General features: G+C 40.1%; 1 protein-coding gene across 2 annotated transcripts; it reads right to left on the reverse strand.

Moving 5' to 3' along the window:
• Positions 1-927: 927 nt before the first annotated feature.
• Positions 928-16,586, reverse strand: LOC106600812 (uncharacterized). 2 transcript variants are annotated; one of them, XM_082973640.1, is made up of 5 exons: positions 16,036-16,586; positions 14,696-14,732; positions 11,664-11,969; positions 8,826-9,146; positions 928-8,528 (listed from the first exon to the last, which is right to left on the reverse strand). In XM_082973640.1, the coding sequence occupies exons 3-5, from the start codon at positions 11,956-11,958 to the stop codon at positions 8,020-8,022; spliced, it is 1,125 nt and encodes a 374-aa protein (XP_082829766.1). In that variant the 5' UTR covers positions 11,959-11,969; positions 14,696-14,732; positions 16,036-16,586; the 3' UTR covers positions 928-8,019. The 2 variants fall into 2 exon arrangements, with proteins under 2 accessions (XP_082829766.1, XP_014047983.3); XM_014192508.3 differs by lacking the exon at positions 14,696-14,732.
• Between the last annotated feature and the right edge of the window lie 4,323 nt (positions 16,587-20,909).

A 20,909-nucleotide genomic window follows, 5' to 3' on the forward strand; every position in this document is an offset into this window, starting at 1 on the left:
GCTACCCAAAACGTTTGACTCAAGTTAAACAATTTAAAGGCAATGCTACCAAATACTAATTGAGTGTATGTAAACTTCTGACCCACTGGGAATGTGATGAAAGCAATAAAAGCTGACATGAATAATTATCTCTACTGTTATTCTGACATTTCACATTCTTAAAATAAAGTGGTGATCCTGACTGACCTAAGACAGGGATTTTTACTAGGATTAAATGTCAGGAATTGTGAAAAACTGAGTTTAAATGTATTTGGCTAAGGTGTATGTAAAAACTTCCGACTTCAATTGCACATATGAGATGACATGTAAACATTATTAAGGTGACTAGTGTTATATTTATTAAAGTGGCCAATGACTTCAAGATTGTATATAGGCAGCAGCCTCTCTGTGCTAGTGATGGCTGTTTAACAGTCTGATGGTCTTGAGATAGAAGCTGTTTTTCAGTCTTTCGGTCCCAGCTTCGATGCACCTGCCCTGACCTCGCCTTCTGGATGGTAGCGGGGTGAACAGGCAGTGGCTCGGGTGGTTGTTGTTTCAATTATCTTCTGGGAATACCTTAGTGCCCCATGGCAAAATGAATAGAATTGTATGAAATTAGTAATACAATTGCAAAATCTTCTCTCCGCCCAATGGCAAAAATGTGAAGAATTGCCGCAAACTTGCTTTAAAACAGCAACATTTTCTCTCCGCTGTCAACAGAGGGGCCGCTAAAATGTTTTGCTCGCAAGGTGAGGGGTCCCATCAAAATTTCCCCCCAAAAGCTAGGGCCAGTTCTGATTTTATGTGTGGGTATGGACGTGGATATACAGACTGGCAAGCCACTGCGGTCCCTCATGATGAGTTCAGATTTTTTGTGGCCTCCACCCTCATCAAAGTTGCTAATCTCTGACCTAAATAATAAGGATAAACAATAAGAAACAAAAAAGGTTGATTGTTAACATTTATTCATTTATTTTTCTTACACTAAGTACCCAGTTGTTATTTTCTAATATGTATAACACAACGTCACATTGCCTACATAATTACATTATCTTGGCAGAGTTGACTTGGCATGAATGGCATTTCAGAAGTGCTCTCTTGTTTTTAAGAAATCCAGAAACCAAACTACTTTACAATTTGGCAAAATCTAGCTTCAGCATGCCAAATTATAAAAGAAATACAGATGTAGGATCTTCATTCGATCACCCTGTTGCAGGATAACTTTCTTACAATGCAGGACACTTAAAACTTGTCGATAATTTGAGGTGTAAAAAGGCTTCTGAAATTTGTCATTTCCACTTTGAAATTTCCGACTTGATTTTCCCTAATGAAAAATGTATCAACCCCTACAAAAATGTCCATTAATTATAATCCACATAATAATTCAAAATTTCCTGTTGCTGCAGGATTATTTTCCTGCTGTAGCAAACTGGCTCAAATTAATATCCTACATCTGTATGTCCTACAATCGATCACATCTTATCAGAATAGAATTGAGTAAAGAATGTCACAAATGGAACATAAAATAAATAAAATCCTTACTTGAAATAATTTTTGAATTTGGATGTCAATTTGAAATCTGCACGTTCCCTGGATTACAAACATCATTCTAATACTTCTAAGAAATAAAACATACAACCAAAATCACAAATTCGAAAAACACAAAATGTCTACTCCCTTTAATTCCCTCTTTCAAATGTAGCATCACAATTCATTTGAAGTCCCTTCTTTAATCATTTTGCGCCTCCTCCTTCACGTTTGGTTGAAATGAGGATGAGGAGGCTTTTACTCAGTTCATATTACTTTTAAAAGGGAACCACTCAACCACTTTTCAGGAAATAGCCTAAATAAATATGTCTAGAAGCAGATACACAATATTTCTTTACCATAATGCAATGCTTGAGTGAATGCACTTCTTAATGACTACCAAACTGTGTGCATGCTTTTAGTAGGCTATAACTGTATCCCTCTATTACATGCATACGGATAGAACACTATATCTGACGAAATATAAAACATATTAATAAGGCCGCCATCTTTCTGCACATCTTATATTGTGATTGTACAGTTATGCAATTGTAACAAATAGTTGTCTCTGTGACAAATGTGTATGAAATTAAAATGTCCTATATTTCTTGCCAGGTAACTAAATAAAATTAATTCTGTGGTCCCATCAATGTTTGCAACCTTACAAACAGGTAACTGCCAAAATAAAGAAAACACCAACATAAAGTGTCTTAATAGGGTGTTGGGCCACCACAACCCAGAACTAGCTTCAATGCAACTTGGCATAGATTCTACAAGTGCCGGGAACTCTATTGGAAGGATGAGACACCATTCTTCCATGAGAAATAATTGTCCAATTGGGTTGAGATCTGGTGACTAAGACAGCCAAGGCATACAGTGAGGGAAAAAAGTATTTGATCCCCTGCTGATTTTGTACGTTTGCCCACTGACAAAGAAATGATCAGTCTATAATTTTGATGGTAGGTTTATTTGAACAGTGAGAGACAGAATAACAACAAAAAAATCCAGAAAAACGCATGTCAAAAATGTTATGAATTGATTTGCATTTTAATGGAGGGAAATAAGTATTTGACCCCCTCTCAATCAGAAAGATTTCTGGCTCCCAGGTGTCTTTTATACAGGTAACGAGCTGAGATTAGGAGCACACTCTTAAAGGGAGTGCTCTTAATCTCAGCTTGTTACCTGTATAAGAGACACGTGTCCACTGAAGCAATCAATCAATCAGATTCAAAACTCTCCACCATGGCCAAGACCAAAGAGCTCTCCAAGGATGTCAGGGACAAGATTGTAGACCTACACAAGGCTGGAATGGGCTACAAGACCATCGCCAAGCAGCTTGGTGAGAAGGTACCAACAGTTGGTGCGATTATTCGCAAATGGAAGAAACACAAAAGAACTGTCAATCTCCCTCGGCTTGGGGCTCCATGTAAAATCTCACCTCGTGGAGTTGCAATGATCATGAGAACGGTGAGGAATCAGCCCAGAACTACACGTGAGGATCTTGTCAATGATCTCAAGGCAGCTGGGACCATAGTCACCAAGACAACAATTGGTAACACACTACGCCGTGAAGGACTGAAATCCTGCAGCGCCCGCAAGGTCCCCCTGCTCAAGAAAGCACATATACCTACCCGTCTGAAGTCTGCCAATGAACATCTGAATGATTCAGAGGACAACTGGGTGAAAGTGTTGTGGTCAGATGAGACCAAAATGTAGCTCTTTGGCATCAACTCAACTCGCCGTGTTTGGAGGAGGAGGAATGCCGCTTATGACCCCAAGAACACCATCAAACATGGAGGTGGAAACACTATGCTTTGGGGGTGTTTTTCTGCTAAGGGGACAGGACAACTTTACCGCATCAAAGTGACGATGGACGGGGCCATGTACCGTCAAATCTTGGGTGAGAACCTCCTTCCCTCAGCCAGGGCATTGAAAATGTGTATTCCAGCATGACAATGACCCAAAACACACAGCCAAGGCAACAAAGGAGTGGCTCAAGAAGAAGCACATTAAGGTCCTGGAGTGGCCTAGCCAGTCTCCAGACCTTAATCCCAGAGAAAATCTGTGGAGGGAGCTGAAGGTTCGAGTTGCCAAACGTCAGCCTCGAAACCTTAATTACGTGGAGAAGATCTGCAAAGAGAAGTGGGACAAAATCCCTCCTGAGATGTGTGCAAACCTGGTGGCCAACTACAAGAAACGTCTGACCTCTGATTGCCAACAAGGGTTTTGCCACCAAGTACTAAGTCATGTTTTGCAGAGGGGTCAAATACTTATTTCCCTCATTAAAATGCAAACTTTTGTTGTTATTCTGTCTCTCACTGTTCAAATAAACCTACCATTAAAATTATAGACTGATAATTTCTTTGTCAGTGCGCAAACGTACAAAATCAGCAGGGGGTCTAATACTTTTTTCCCCTCACTGTATGGTTTACATAATTTTCATGCTCTTCAAACCATTCAGTGACCATTTTTGCCCTGTGGATTGGGGCATTGCCATGGTAGCCAAAATAATATCCTGCCCAGCATTTTTATGCATTACCCTAAGCATGACGGGTTGTGAATTACCTACTTTCACTATACTTTGTATCCCTCATTTACTCAAGTGTTTCCATTATTGTGGCAGTTTACTGTATGTCCATGTGACAAGGCAAGATAACATGCTAAATAGTGAACTGTTTTGGTAGGAATCCTTAAGGTTGTGCCAGTTAATGCCAGTCAAACACTTCTACTGTCATGCAGACAAATATTAATATTTGTGATAATATTGTAATAATATTGAGGTAATGTTGTTTCAAATAACCAATTTGCTGTGTTTACTCTTTTCTGATATTCAACATGAGGTACGGAGGTCGTGTAAAGTAATGGAAAAATAAAAAATAAAACATGTCAGTAGGCATTTGAAGAAAAGTGGCTGGATGATTCATTAGCAAAAGCAAAAACAACTAAGTGAGTTACCTGTTGAACACAGTCGTCACAACTGTGTTCGAGCATTAGGAGACAAAACAGCTGAATGCGAGCGCGAAGTGCTAGATAGGAGAAAGACAGGAGTGGGTTATGGCTGTCTTTCTCCTAACATAGAAAAGCAATAAACAAATTCAGCACTGTTCAAGGTTAGCTTACTGAGGAGCACAAATGTGTTTTGAGTGGTGATGTGACTTTACAAGACACTGCTTTTAGTGGGAATGAAGTGCACTATGTGAGTTCTAGATACTAGGACAAAGCATAGGCTAATAATCAATAACAACACATTAATTGCAAGTGTGCAGCACTGGCTGCAGATACAATCAGCAACATACATTTTTTACCACTTAAAGCCTTTGAGGGTTTCTACAGTGTTTCAGTCTTAGGCTGCTTTTACACAGGCAGGCCAATTATATTTTTCCAATAATCAGTTCAGATCTTTTGCCAATAATTGGGGAAAAGATCAGAATTGGGCTGCCTTTGTAATGCAGCCTGAGAGACAAGTCTTTAAAACACTTCAAAATCATACATTTGCACATTGGTTACAACCCTAAAAGACACGGAGGGAAATTCTCTCTCCATATATTTTCCTACATTTTACCGCGTGAAAATGTAAATACGTTGCATGCAATTTCTTTAAATTGGTTACAGTTGAAGATGAGAGGTTGTGTACCAAACCATTTTTAAAATTGTACCCATGTAAACTTTGATGCTGGTTTGACCTGAATAAAAGACCCAAATCTTTTGGAATCCATTGTCTTCTCAGATTCCGATAGAAATAGAACACATGGTCCTGATACATAGCAATTAAACAATCTACACTTATATCAAGGACTTACATGAGGCAAAGCACAAGGGAATGTAAACTAAGATGTAATCTGTGGCTACAATTAACCAAAACACAAAAAGATAGCACAGGAGGAAAAATTCGAAACAGCGTAAGTACGACTACTTTAACAGAAAAAGTCAGTGGGCACGAGGGCACTTAAAAAAAAAATATATATATATTATAATGGATTGGGACATTACCATGGGTTTCCCACTCTAGTGTAGAAGTGTGACCTGATATCTTGGAAACAGAGCCACAGAAACAACCTTCCCTGAGGAAGACAAAAAAGAATCCTGTGGATTACAGAACCGATTTGAGGATATCTTTCCATCGATTGTTGTTTGAAGTACAGGTACATCTTCAACAATAGGTTACTGGCTTTGCCACAAATAGGTAACATTACCATGTTCTCAATGGTACACAGTATTGCTTGCTTTTACATTAATGCCTTGTGCAGAGCGATTAACCATCATTTCAGTTATTTTGACCGATGGTAAAAAAAAAATTGAATTCCATTTTCTTCCTTTGAGCTCAATGTGCACATTGCAACGTTTCTCTGCAGATAAATTAGATCAAGCCTAAACTGTGCGATATAGTAGGGAGTTGCAGTTACAAACAAGCCAATATTCTACATTGTTTAGGTGCAGAAAACAATGGTAATTAACTACTATGACCATAATCCATTGTGTGCCTACTTGTCCCACATGTGTGTTTATTTTACACCTGCTAAGGTCAGGTTAGTGTGGGGCAGACAGAGAGAATGCGCGATCAAGAGGGATAGAGAGCAGTTGCTTCGCGAGGTATCTCTACCTGAAAATACATGATCTAAGTGATTGATAGTTGGTATTTAGCAGTCATAAAATTATACCTTACTTAGAAGAACTACTAAAATAGTAATTTTGTCAAACAGCTTAGGCAGCAGCTCTATAGAGATTTGAGATGACTTGGAATTAAATAAAGCCATCAAATAAAACATGTAATATACACAACTGAAATATTTTATTAAAGTAATGTGAATAAATTATGGTTAAGTGATAAATGGGCAGTCGCTACCATCATGGGAATTGTATTAATCATTTTATTATGTGTTACAGCAATCAACCTACATAATGCATGTAACGTTATTTTTTTCCAACTTAAAACCGTGATTATTTTTTCATAATCGAACCAAAACCATCCTCAAAAAGCACTAAATCACTCAGCACTACAAACTGCAGACGCATCTACAAGAGACAAAGCACAATCAAAATGGGAAGACGTTACGATACTTAAGGAATCTGGCAGAGGGGCTTAAACAGTGTTTGCCTTTCTACAGATATCTTTTCGGAGGCAAAGAGCAGTCCTGCAAACACCTGTAAGTCTCTACAACCCTGCCCCTCAACCCCCCACCCCATCCATCCCTTATTTGAATGACCCATCCCTTCAATATTTTTTTTATGTTCCAACAAAGTATTCTGTTAGGCATGGCCATATGAGCAGAAACAATATTCCCGATGTCCAATCAGATGCTCCACATCCATTTGACTCATCCGGAGGTCAGACAAGACAAAGCAAACCAAAAAGTGTTTCTCATCAATGTGGTATTTCTCTACTTCCCATGACACTTCAGAATCCAGCCTTCCACAATTAGCACGAGGGCAAGATTCCATTCTTCACCTCAGTTTCTTCTTAGACTTGTGTCAGGAATGGTCCTTCCAGGGCAGACAGGATATAGAAAAGCCCAAGAGGGACCACTGTGATGTCATCACACAGCTTGTGCTAGTCATCAACTATAGGTCTACAGACTCTGAATCTGTTGTTCTTTATGAAAACAAAAAAAGGGCTACCAACGTAACAATACCTTTATCAAACATATTAGAGTGTTTTTAAGGAGGTATTTATGTTGAGTGAAAAATAAAAATACTGTCAAGTGAGGACTGTAAATAGTGAATTGCATGAAGAAGGTAAAGAGAAATACCAGGTTATTTCCATCTGTACAGAGATTCACATTCAGAGGTAAGCAAAACAAAGGTATTACATCTGCTATTGACTCCAGCAGTCCGTCTCTCTCCCCCTTTACCCTGGGCACATAAGCCCTTTGAAAGTGAGTCACTGCTTGTAGCACCGGAAAAAAGACGAGTTGCGATTCACATTCGACTTGAGACAACGCCTCTGCCACTGAAAGATAATTCTCACAAATCAGTGTAATGTTTATTGAAATTGCAGTCCACAAAAGCCAAGATTATGGCCTCTGGTATAGCAAATAACCTTGATGTGAAATAATAAAGCACAAAGAGACCAGTTTGATATTCCCAAAAAATTTAGAAAAGTATACTGAGAAAACTAAAAACAGCACTTAAAAAGGTCACTTCATTGCTTGTTGTGAGCGCCACTGTCCCATGTTATACATAATGTAAAATGGTGATACTAACCACAACTTCCAGCCAGATCCAATCCCAAATGATTACAAAGTCTTTACCTTGTCGCCACATGTAAGGAATCAAAATGGTGGTAACAATTAAGAAACATACAGCAGTCAGCAAAACTGTACCTTCAAATCAGCAACATGAAAAAAATGCCTCTGATTCCCAACTTGTAAGGTACTTAAAGTGAACTCAAATGTATGAACTCGAATACCGGTGACCATCCTGCTACTAATATGGCTATTTGTGAGATATGGACTGAAGAGCGACTGATTCCAATTCTCTTTTTTTTTCTTCTTCTTCAATCTTCCAATTCCCTTCTCAGGACTTTTTCCCGGTGTGAGTTCGTAGGTGCGCCTGTAGCCGGGATGCCTGGGAGAAGCGTTTCCCGCACTCTGAGCAGCAAATTGCTGGCGTCGTCGCCATTGCTGTGGTGATATGAGTCTGCTGGTGAGCTTTCAGGAGCGGCGCCCGGCTGAACTTCTTGCCGCATTCTTTACACTCGTGAGCCTTCCTGCCTTTGAGAGACACGGTCTTCACCTTTGAGTCCAGCGTCGTCGTCCCTTTGTCTTCCTTCTCTTCATCTTCCTCCTCTTCCTCCTCCTCCTCCTCCTCCTCCAGTAAAGCAGCAACCTTTTTCTTGGGAGGAGATGGGCAGCTCTGGTAAGGCGATTCTGTGTTTTGCCGTCGCACAGCTGCTCTGCCAGTGGAAGCGTCGGCGAGCAGGGGGATGGTTTCCATGGCGTTCTCGTCCTCGTCTTCCTCTAGGAGCTGGGCGGGGAGTGTGAGGAGCCGGTGAAGCATCGACGGAGACCTGAGGGACTCCTCAACTGAAACACAGACGGAGGGATAGAAATAAAAGAGAGCAAGTGAAATAAAGATTAAAGGCAATAAAGGCTGACAGAGTTTTTAATAATAGGGAAGGATATCCAATTGGTCCAGGAGGATGTGACAAGGAAGCTACAGCTGTCTTGTTTTGTACTAGACTAAGAGAATACACATTAAGGAGAACACATATCTGAATATAATACAAAATGAAGCATAAAGAGTCATGGGACTTAAGAGTAAGCGTGCACGCAACTGGCCATGTCACGTAGGGACATCAGTTCAGTTGTTCCCATGCGCACCTGTAGTGCTTATGGAAGCAGGAGGGTCTTGCGGAGTGTCCAAGGTCGAGGAGAGGACCTCCATGTCCTCCAGAGGCATCCACTGGGGGTCCTGCAGGGGGCTGGTGGGGGAGGGCTCCAGGTTCTCACGGATCAGGGCGTTCAGACTGGGGAAGGAGCCCACAATCCCCAGCCCAGATCCCCCAGTCCTCTCCTCACCCCCCTTCCCTGAAGCCAGCTCTTTGATCTGCCACAGGTCGCTGCACCACTTCTGCCCAAACACCTTGTCCAGGATGGGGACCCAGTCCTGGGCAACGGTCAGTACAGCCTGCTTGTCACCGTCTACACACAGAGAGAGGGAGAGAGAGCAACAAATCTGAGAAGACAAACCTGAACTGGAAAACAAGTACAATTCATATGGGCTGTGGTCATGACAGATTTCTTGTCACTGTCTGCACAGAGAGAGAGGGAGAAAGAGACGAAACAAACTTGAGAACAAGACAACTGAACTGGAATAAAAGTGCAAAACCTATCCACGATGTGGATACAAACATTGACAAATATTTATAAAAACAGCACGCGGGCATGTTTGTGTTCATACATCATTGCACCTGAGGAAGCAGTTAACACATTCAGTGATTATTTCCATCATTATAGCAGTCATTTCTAACGCAGTACATTTTAATATTGATCCATTTTACAAAAATGCTTACATTAAAAGACCCAAGGCAATACACACATAGCAAGTGTTTGCTTATAGTGACCCGGCTTAATAATATCTAAGCAGTATTACCAGCACAAGTATAAGACTGGACCCTTAAGAGTAGAGGGAAACCTATATCTACTGTACATGGCATACCTAACATGGCACCATATATTCGTAACAGATTGCAGTGGTTTAACTGGAGCAACTATTTGGCACTGACACGGTTAATAGTTAACTATAACAGGGGAGCTTCAGCTCCCATTTTGACAGCTACTAAATAGGTCAATTGACCAGTTCAACTGATTCAAAGGACTGGTGTGTGAAAGCCATGGCTTATAACATGGTTATGAAACACATGAACATTTTCATTTAGAAAGATGGGACCTCGGTGCTCTGGTTTGGCCATATTGACTCCTATTCATGTTTCCCCCCCCCCCAGTCTGACTACTTAGACACAAGCTTATTTTCAGCACCAGAAATGAAGGGAACACTTTATGTGCTTCAACTGATATTTGCCAAGTGTTTAATCAGACATAACATGGTAATTATGTGTACTTTCTGGCAATTCAAAGAATTCCACACAATTGGTAACCAACTGGTATGTACCGGCGCTTGTTTCAATGTAGAATGACTCCCAAAATAACCTTCATTATTAGGTCATTACTAATCTATCGATCAAGAAAAATAGCAGCTCGTAAAATGAAGTGTGCCCTTGATTAACAATACTCTTGTATTCATTTTACTATGTTGTGCAAATCCATTTGAATTCAATCACTTTTTGACAGCATCCCTTTTAATTTAAATAAAACTTTCCATTCATGTTTGCCCATGGAAGAAGTGGTCAGAAAGTAACTTTTCGGACGTGAATGCCAAAACATTCATAAGATAAAGGTGCTCAAAGTTGACCCATTTTGCATACCATGAGACATCCATGTCTTCATCACTGGAAAAGATAAATGGTTGAGTTTGATATGATTTAAAAGCTTACAAAAAAAACAGCGTTGTCAAACTATTTTACAATTTCTCGATAAATGTCAACAACAAAAGAGTTTTAAAAATGTACCTTTAACGTCAATTATATAAAAGCGTGTGCCAATTTTTTTCTTCATATTAGCATATGTTGTAACTTAGACCTGACTTTACATTATCTGGAGGTTTTTATGTTGTGCCCGCCATCAGTTGAGTCACAACATGCTCTTAAATACAGGTTGGGTGAAATTTCAATCATGGAAATCAGAATGGACATGTCCCTTCAGATTACTGCAATTTAGCTGCTACACCATTCACCTTTAAATTCAATGTTTTACTTCTAATTAGTACCAGAAAGACTGCCATCGGTCCATCCACTGTCAACTTAAATGGTTGTCTATTATCTAGATTTCTATGATTTCAATAGGTTTCCTATGAAGGATTGACAGTATATTTTAAAACAGATATTCCCATTCAAGTCAACATTCTCTGAGGTGTGGACCTCCAACCATCTTTGTGGTACATTTATCAGCTAAAACATGACACCCATGCTGTATTCAAGAGCATGCTGTGTCTCAAACGATGTCAGGCACACTACAAAAACCTCAGATTATGTAAAATAGGGTCTAAGATACAACACGAGAATTTGAAGAAAAAATATATATATTTATGTTTAAAGTTTAAAAAAAATATAAAAACTTTTCCCCCCAGGAAATTATCAAATTGTTTGACAACCCTGTTTGTAAGCTTTTAAATGAAACTCAACCGTTTATATTTTCCAGTGATGAAGACATGGAGGCCTCATGGTATTTTCTTAGCACATCTACAATGAGCAAATATGTATGGAAGGTTTCATTCAAATCAAAAGAGGTGCTGTCAAAAAGTGATTGAATTGAAAATGGATTTACCCTGTGGCATTGCGTTGCAACTTGAAAACATATGAACAGGAAGTTAGTGGCCTCTCATGAGTAATTGAATGTATAGGCTGAGGAGGTGCCGAGACCTGGCACTTTCCATCCCTATATTTTCCATAACAAAGCATAACCTCCAGTGCTGTGGGATTTGACTGGTATCATAGCAAGCATCCCCAGTTTCTGTGTGTGTGTTACATTTGGGACTGTAAATAAAGCATGGAGATAATTACCATGTTGACTAGAACATCATGTTAAGGTTAAAACACAGACCATTTGTTGTCTCAGTTTGCTCTCTTTGTCCTCGGACAATTTTGACTGTGACGTTTCTGGATTCCTGCCGGGTGTCCTCTGAGCCGCTGGGGAACGCCGTGTTGTTTTCCGACCCACTCCTCCTCGACACCCCGCCCTTCCTGTTCTCCTGATGCGCCAAGCGGCGCAACTGCTCCTCCAGAGCGATGTGCTCCCGCTCTTTCCTGGTCAGCTCCAGGAGCAGGTCATCGAAACTGGCCTCCACAATTTTGGTCAGCTCGCACACAGCAAACTCCAGCACATGCTCCATGACCATCTTGAGCTGACCTACAGAGAAGGACATGGAGACAAAAATAGTCATCAGAATTAGTCTACTGTCTTTAATGATAAGGAAATAGTTATGTAAATAATGGACAGGAAAGTAGAAATAAAAACCTGTTGTGTGTAAAGAGGAAATAATGAGGCATAGGTCAATAGCTGGTACGCTTGTAGATAAATAGTGACACATTTGAAAGCTGCCACTGATCAAGGCTAAAAAAATTAATAAATGCGTTGCTCACAATGCTGTCATTCCAGGATATTTGTTGAACACAGTAGGCAAAAACAACCCTGCATCCGTACAAGGAAACTTCTCGCCAAACGACTCTTTTTACTATACAAATGACTAAGGCTGCAATTATTTGTGCAGCGGTTTTAATCAAATAACACAAAAGTGCATTGTGCAATGAAATTACAAACCACACTATTTCCAAATTCGAGTCCTTTTGAATGTCCATGCCTGCTTTACACAAATTAGACTTGAGAGCCTTTGGTTGTACAGCATTGTTATTGTAAGCATTTCTCAAGCCTACATATGTTACCCACACACACACACACACACCACACACAGTGACCCTTTTTGGGGGGGGCCCAAAACAAAGAAAACATTGTCATCCCATAATGAGTTTTACTTGGCATCCTTTGAGATTAACCGTTTTTTAGCGACCAGCAACGTGCATTAATTTTCGCCTATGCAATACAACGACTCAAAAGTTACAGATTTCAGCCATGTTAAATGGCTCTTGATTGAATTGTTGTGGCACTGCCAGACTGTGAAAATCACTTGATTGATAACAACCATATAAGACCCAGAAAAGGCATGTGTCTAGGGGACAGATTTGAGCTTTCCTTATAAATGCCAATTTCTCAGTTTTAGATTGGTGTATTTGTAACAGTAACCAATCAAAACAGTTTAAATGTGAGGCAGGTTTTATTGGGCATTTCATCCATGGTGGCAATGCCAATAAATTAGTTATATTCAATATGAGTGCATTACTATAATTAAATCTACTTATAAAGAGCAGTAAAATATTGAAAGGAATTATTTATAATACCATGAGAAGGCTTTATTGCTCAGATAGCTAAGTCACGTCCTCATTTGCAATAGGTATAATTTGGGAGTGGTAAACATTCCCTGAAGTAGTCGAGAAATCTCTCACCGATCCCATAATGGTTTTGAAGCTAAATCAATTACCACACTTGATATTTTCAAACATCTCCAATCAGAGAAAATGATCAGCTTTTCATCGCATACACTGTAGTGCAAATATCTCCATGACGATATCTGACAAATGAGCAAGGCTACTCTAAGAATTAACACCCGTGTAGTAGAAAGCCTAGCCGACATGCTGAATCACACAATGGCCTACACACACACACACACGATGACTCTCACCCCCTGTTCGTAACCACAAGTTGTAAATGTAAAACAAGTCGTCCAAAACATGGTGAGGAAACATTTCACATATCCATCACCACACATAGATGGTGTTAGGTCTTAGTTACAGATGAAGCTGAGAATAAACTGAACTAAACTACTTAGTCATTGATCACAGTTTCATGCACACAATAATAAGATTGTGGATAGTCAGATTAATAGAAGCGATTGTTTAAAGAGGCACTATGCAGAAATCGCTCTGCCATTACCTGGGTGCTAAAAAAAAAAAAAAAAAACGAATAGTTTGTGACAAAATAAGCAACCATAGTGTAGAGAATAATTGTATCATCCAAAACGCTGTGAAAGACATCTTCCATAATCCAAAAATATTGTATTTTCAGCTTTTTGAAGATGTTGTGCAAAACCGAAAGTAAGACAAAATAACGAAATTTAAGAATGGGATGCATAGAAATAATGCACATGGAACAGATCTACGCTTTCAATATGAATGACAGATCAGTAGCTCATATTTCTATGCGAATTTGGTCGGGACGCCCAAGAGGTTAAATATTGCAGCTTTAAAATGTTTACACGCTTTGCAAGAAGAACAATTTCACTAATAATGTTATTTCCATGACATCTGAAAATCAGGCTTCTGATGGGACTTTTGCTGATTTCTTTGCATTTATCAATCAAAATAAAAGTTCTTCCACAGTGACCATGTTACTTTTGCAAAGACTTGTTCTAAGTTTGGACATATAAAGTTTGTGTGTGAAAACAATTTCTAAGATGCATACATTCAGCTTTCCCAAACTCAATTCACTTGCGCATAAAAAGGAGGCTTGCGCTACCGGTGCTGGCAAATGTGTAGACCAAATACCCTGCTGGAATGCCGATTACATGTCCTAAATATTCAGATTGCTCAGAAAACCAGGCGTTTTAATCAAACGCATGCTTACTTCGATTATGACCGTACACCGATTAAGATAAGCAAAGTAAGGTGTTTACATGATTAATGCCATACTCGGCCTTCTGCCATAAATCAGTTTAATATGAAATGATTTGTGTGCATGTAAACGTACTCATTGATGTGATTTAACTAAAGTAGGAGTGGGATGGCAACTGCTTTTAAGCTGTGGTGAGCAGCAGAGCACTAAGCTGCTGCAGACAATGACAGCATAGGCCTAGTTGGTTTCTGGCAAACTTGGGTCATCTACAATGCCGTTTTGACAAAGCAAACAGGGTTCTACACAGACACCTGGTTTGTTTTACAAACACACAGGGATTGATAATAATAAATAAGCATTTGTTCTTAAATGACTTGCCTAGTTAAAGGTTAAATAAAAATGTAACTTACATAACTAGAAAAGAGAATGGATTACATGTCCAAATCCCTGAGGAAGAAAACAAATCAAGTTGGAAATCAACAGTGAAAACTGTGTGCAGCATGGTCTCTACAAATGCCCCTTTTGTTAAAACCACAGAATATAAATAGTAATTGAGCTGAGTCAGAGGAAGACGCCTACTAGCCTAATTGTTGTGTTGCATTGTGTAAGTGTGACATCATGCTCTGTATGAGGACCTACCTGTGTGGGTGTCTGAAGTATGAATGTTGCTGCCAGGATTCATTTACCTATATCAAAATGGCATCCCTGGCCATCGCAACCTAAACAAGAGCCATGGCTATATGCTAAGTGGTGAGGTACAGCTCCAGCCTCAGCTTTGTCCAAAATGTGCAAATTGAGTTGAAGGCCTGCCAATCACCTCAGCATTTTAGGGCACAATGACACAGCTTGCCCAGTGTCTCCTCTTGCCCCCTTTTATATCCCACACACCTCCTCTCCCTAAATGTATCCCCTCTAAGAACTGAGTGGGTGTGGTTTGCACTTGTGACTTTCATTGGAGAATTATTGGGGGGGGGGGGGGGCATCCGTTCCTTTGCCGCCAGCGCTAAGGAGAGGCTCAACAACAATAGCATCAGTGATAGCCCTCTCATCACAACCCATCTTCAATTACAGAGAATAATGTTTTATGGGGTAGTCAATAAGTAGGCCTGTCATTTTCACTGATAGGAAAAATGAATGAGGATGGATGTGCTGCCTCTCAGTGAACCGTTTGCTCGACATAACCAGTGACAAGGTTGGTGATGTTGTCACTGGTTGTCATTCCACAACGGTACATTGTAACAATCGCAATGGCAACAATGTCACCACAGATAACAATGATTAAGTGTCAGGAGGCCAATTTTGGCAAGTGTACACCTCTTGAGACAAGAGACCCTTGTTCACAAGGACACATGCCTGAGTCAAACAGAACCCAAGTGAAACAGAGACACCAAGGTAATAGAACCAAAATGAAAAACCACCGTTTTTCATATCCTGAAGATTTTACCACACGTCATTGATTCTCAGTGTGCTACAGGCTACTACTGCACGTCATCTTAACAAATCAACTCTGCTTATTATCATAATCAAGACTTTCCGCTCTAGGCGGAAACCCATACCAAGATACTGGTGCTTTGTCCTTTTTGTTGTTGACTTCAACACTATGTACACGGAGTGTGTGGATACGTTGTGCCACAGAAACATAAACAAACGGTCTACGATCAAACAGACTGTAGGGCTACATAATGGTGTTATTGTCTTGTGTTTCAAACGTATAAGATGAAACCTCTAGGTGCCACGGTAGTAACCTTACCCACTACTCGACATTTTTGATCCAGTCTTAGAGTGTTTGCGTGCATGCTGCGCTCTGCGCTGTGGCTGAGGGTGTGTGTCTCGGGCTTTGTTTGATCCGTGGCCGCGTTGTCTTCCCTGCCACCGTTGAATTCGGCTCCATTTTCTACCCCATTACATTCAAACTCCAGTGATTGAAGCTTTAACTTAAGTCGTTGGTTTTCTTGTTCTTTGACGGCCGTTTTCATTAACATAGAAGTCAAGCTTGACCCAACAGTCTTTGTTATTTCCTGTACTGCGACGTGCACTACTTCCTCAAGTGCAGATTCCAGCTGACCTTGAAAAAACGAAATGTATACGGCGCCGTTCATGATTTCGTCCGTTTTGGTGGAAGACCTCTTTCATTCTTCCCTCAACGCCCCAAATATTTAAAATAGAAGTCAGCACACAACTGATTTACACGAGAAGTAGCTACCTCTATCAACACATCGTGTGTACGCCCCTTTGATGCTACCGTAGTATCACGAGTGCAAACGCAATGAAGTTCCCCCATCTCACTAATGCCAATTGTGTTTCCAGTCAGGAGAGGCTATAGGGACACGCCTGGTGCCCACATTTATGACGTAGGATATGTCGTGCACGTGAGAGTGCAGTGTGGAGACGATTCGGTTCAGTCAGTCGTCCTGATAACTCTTCCCAGCTAGTTTATGCTGGCTAGCTGGCAACTGCAGCTATACTGAACAAAAATATAAACGCAACATGTAAGTGTTAGTCTCATGTTTCGTGAGCTGAAATAAAATATCCCAGAAATGTTTCATATGCACAAAAAGCTTATTTCTCTCAAATTTTGTGCACAAATGTTTCATATGCACAAAAAACTTATTTCGCTCAAATGTTGTGCACAAATGTTGTTTACATCCCTGTTAGTGAGCATTTCTCATTTGCCAAGATAGTCCATCCAGCTGACAGGTGTGGCATATCAAGAAGCTGATTAAACAGCATGATCATTAAACAGATGCACCTTGTGCTGGGGACAATAAAAGGCCACTAAAATGTGCAGTTTTGTCACACAACACAATGCCACAGATGTCAAGTTTTGAGGGAGTGTGCAATTGGCATGATGAATGCAGTTATGTCCACCAGAGCTGTTGCCAGATAATTTAATGTTAATTTCTCTACCATAAGACGCCGCCAATGTCATTTTAGAGAATTTGACAGTATGCTCAACCAGCCTCACAACCTCAGACATCGTGTAACCATGCCAGCCCAGGACCTCCATATCCGGCTTCTTCAACTGTGGGATCGTCTGAGACATGCCAACCGGACAGCTGATGAAACTGAGGAGTATTTCTATCTGTAATAAAGCCCTTTTTTGGGGAAAAAATATTCTGATCGGCTGAGCCTGGCTCCCCCAGTGGGTGGGCCTGGCTCCCAAGTGAGTGGGCCTATACCCACCCATGGCTGTGCCCCTGCTCAGTCATGTGAAATCCAGGGCCATTAGGGTCTAATGAATAATTTCCTTATATGAGCTGTAACAGTAAAATCGTTGAAATTGTTGCATGTTGCGTATATATTTTTGTTCAGTATAGTTAAGAAACTAAAATAAAGTCATGTTTATTTCGATGGGCAAGGATAAATAACATGTCGAAACGTCACAATCTCCAATTTGGTCCATCCCACTTGATTTTATTTCGAGTAGTAGGATAGCAGCCTCCACAACAAATAACTTGTAATATTGGTCGTAACCATTTGGATGCCACGGTCATACAGTCTACACTGCTCAAATGTGAGAGTTTGCTCTGCAAGCCAACAGACAACACAACTACACCGGGCAGAGTGTCCTTCGCTCCCGCAGTAAGGAGACGGAAAAAGCTAGATAGTGTACGCAATATCAGGCCAGGGTGACGGCTGAACCTCATTTATTGTTGTTTTCAATGAAAAAAATATACATCTGTGGGATTAACGTCTAATGTTACATTTTTGTAAAAAAAAAAAAAATACTCTGATCTTAAATGAATGATTCGGAACACTCCCAAGTTCTAACTTCGGCTGACAAGTTAAACGTTCTCTCTAGAGTTTCTAGCCACAATCATTATTTAATATTTTTTTATAAACTAGAAGGGCTCATCAGAACTACTGACTGAAGTGGACCAAATAGTCACATCCAGCTCGAGACAATTCCGATATAGTGTTATTTTCTTCTCAAAGCTGACGGGATGTCACGTGTCCTACTTATATCAGTACACTAGTGAAACCTGAAGCATTACGAATTTTCATTCGATCAAATAAACCTCATGTAGCAAATAAACCATCAATGTATATGTTGACCTAATTCCAGACTCTCATTGACGTCCATACAAAAACACCTCGCTTGATGGGCGAAACAACGAAAAAATGCCACCTGCTGGAGGGAGACAGATTTTCCGCCGAGTTGGGCCTCACAATTCAATTTAGTTCAATGGGCTTTATTGACATGAGAAACATATGTTAACATTGCCAAAGCAAGTGAAGTAGATAATATACAAAAGTGAAATAAACAATAAAATGAAAAGTAAACATTACACTCACAGAAGTTCCAAAATAATAAAGACATTACAAATGTCATCATGTGTCGTTACAACACATGACATACAGTGTTGTAACGATGTGCAAATGGTTAAAATACAAAAGGGAAAATAAATAAGCATAAATATGGGTTTTATTTACAATGGTGTTTGTTCTTCACTGGTTGCCCTTTTCTTGTGGCAACAGGTCACAAATCTTGCTGCTGTGATGGCACACTGTGGTATTTCACCCAGTAGATATGGGAGTTTATCAAAATTGGGTTTGTTTTCAAATTCTTTGTGGATCTGTGTAATCTGAGGGAAATGTTTCTCTAATGTGGTCATACATTTGGCAGGAGGTTAGGAAGTGCAGCTCAGTTTCCACCTCATTCTGTGGGCAGTGTGCACATAGCCTGCCTTCTCTTGAGAGCCAGATCTGCCTACGGCGGCCTTTCTCAATAGCAAGGCTATGCTCACTGAGTCTGTACATAGTCAAAGCTTTCCTTAAGTTTGGGTCAGTCACAGTGGTCAGGTATTCTGCCACTGTGTACTCTCTGTTTAGGGCAAAATAGCATTCTAGTTTGCTCTGTTTTTCTGTTAATTCTTTCCAATGTGTCAAGTAATTATCTTTTTGTTTTCTCATGATTTGGTTGGGTCTAATTGTGTTAATTTGGATAGCAGACCCTCATGCCAAATTGAGTCGAAGGCTTTTTTGAAATCAACAAAGCATGAGAAGACTTTGCCTTTGTTTTGTTTTGTTAGTTTGTCAATTGGGGTGTGCAGGGTGAATACGTGGTCTGTTGTACGATAATTTGGTAAAAAGCCAATTTGACATTTGCTCAGTACATTGTTTTCACTGAGGAAATGTACGAGTCTGCTGTTGATGATAATGCATTGGATTTTCCCAAAGTTGCTGTTGACGCATATCCCACGGTAGTTATTGGGGTCAAATTTGTCTCCACTTTTGTGGATTGGGGTGGATCAGTCCTTGGTTCCAAATATTGGGAAAGATGTCAGAGCTAAGGATGATGTTAAAGAGTTTTAGAATAGCCAATTGGAATTTGTTGTCTGTATATTTTATCATTTCATTGAGGATAGCATCAACACCACAGGCCTTTTTGGGTTGGAGGGTTTTTATTTTGTCCTGTAGTTCATTAAAGGTAATTGGATAATCCAGTGGGTTCTGGTAGTCTTTAATAGTTGAAATCTAAGATTTGTATTTGATCATGTATATGTTTTTGCTGTTTGTTCTTTGTTATAGAGCCAAACAGATTGGAGAAATGGTTTACCCATACATCTCCATTTTGGATAGATAATTATTTGTGTTGTTGTTTGTTTATTGTTTTCCAATTTTCCCAGAAGTGGTCAGAGTCTATGGATTCTTCAGTTACATTGAGCTGATTTCTGACGTGCTGTTCGTTTTTTCCCTGTAGTGTATTTCTGTATTGTTTTAGTGATTCACCATAGTGAAGACTCAGGTTTTCCGGGTCTCTATGTTTTTGGTTGGACAGGTTTCTCAATTTCTTTCTTAGGTTTTTGCATTCTTCATCAAACCATTTGTCATTGTTGTTCATTTTCTTTGGTTTTCTGATAGAAAATGTTTGATTTGATAGGGAAGCTGAGAGGTCAAATATACTGTTAAGATTTTCTCCTACCAAGTTTACACCTTCACTATTACAGTGGAATGTTTTGTCCAGGAAGTTGTCTAAAAGGGATTCAATTTGTTGTTGCCTAATTGTTTTTTGGTAGGTTTCAACACTACATTCCTTCCATCTATAGCATTTCTTAATATTACTCAGTTCCTTTGGATTTGATGCCTCATGATTGAGTATTGCTCTGTTCAGGTAGACTGTGATTTTGCTGTGGTCTGATAGTGGTGTCAGTGGGCTGACTGTGAACGCTCTGAGAGACTCTGGGTTGAGGTCAATGATAAAGTAGTCTACAGTACTACTGCCAAGAGATGAGCTATAGGTGTACCTACCATAGCAGTCCCCTCGAAGCCTACCATTGACTATGTACATACCCAGCATGCGACAGCACTGCAGGAGTTGTGACTCGTTTTTGTTGGTTATGTTGTCATAGTTGTGCCTAGGGGGGAATATGGGGAAGGGAATTCTGTCACCTCCAGGCAGATGTTTGTCCCCCTGTGTGCTGAGGGTGTCAGGTTCTTGTCCGGTTTTGGCATTTATGTCGCCTCAGACTATAAGTAGCACACAGGAGGACATTTTTCTCTGTTAAGATAATTTCCTTTTGAATTTCAAGCCAAATGTCAAATGTTCCTGTTTTGATTAATTTAATGGAGTGAGTTAGGTCTGCTCTATATCAAATTAGCATACCCCCTGAGTCCCTTCCC

Source organism: Salmo salar, chromosome 03, assembly GCF_965601325.2.
Source record: "Salmo salar chromosome 03, fSalSal1, whole genome shotgun sequence".
NCBI lineage: Eukaryota > Metazoa > Chordata > Actinopteri > Salmoniformes > Salmonidae > Salmo > Salmo salar.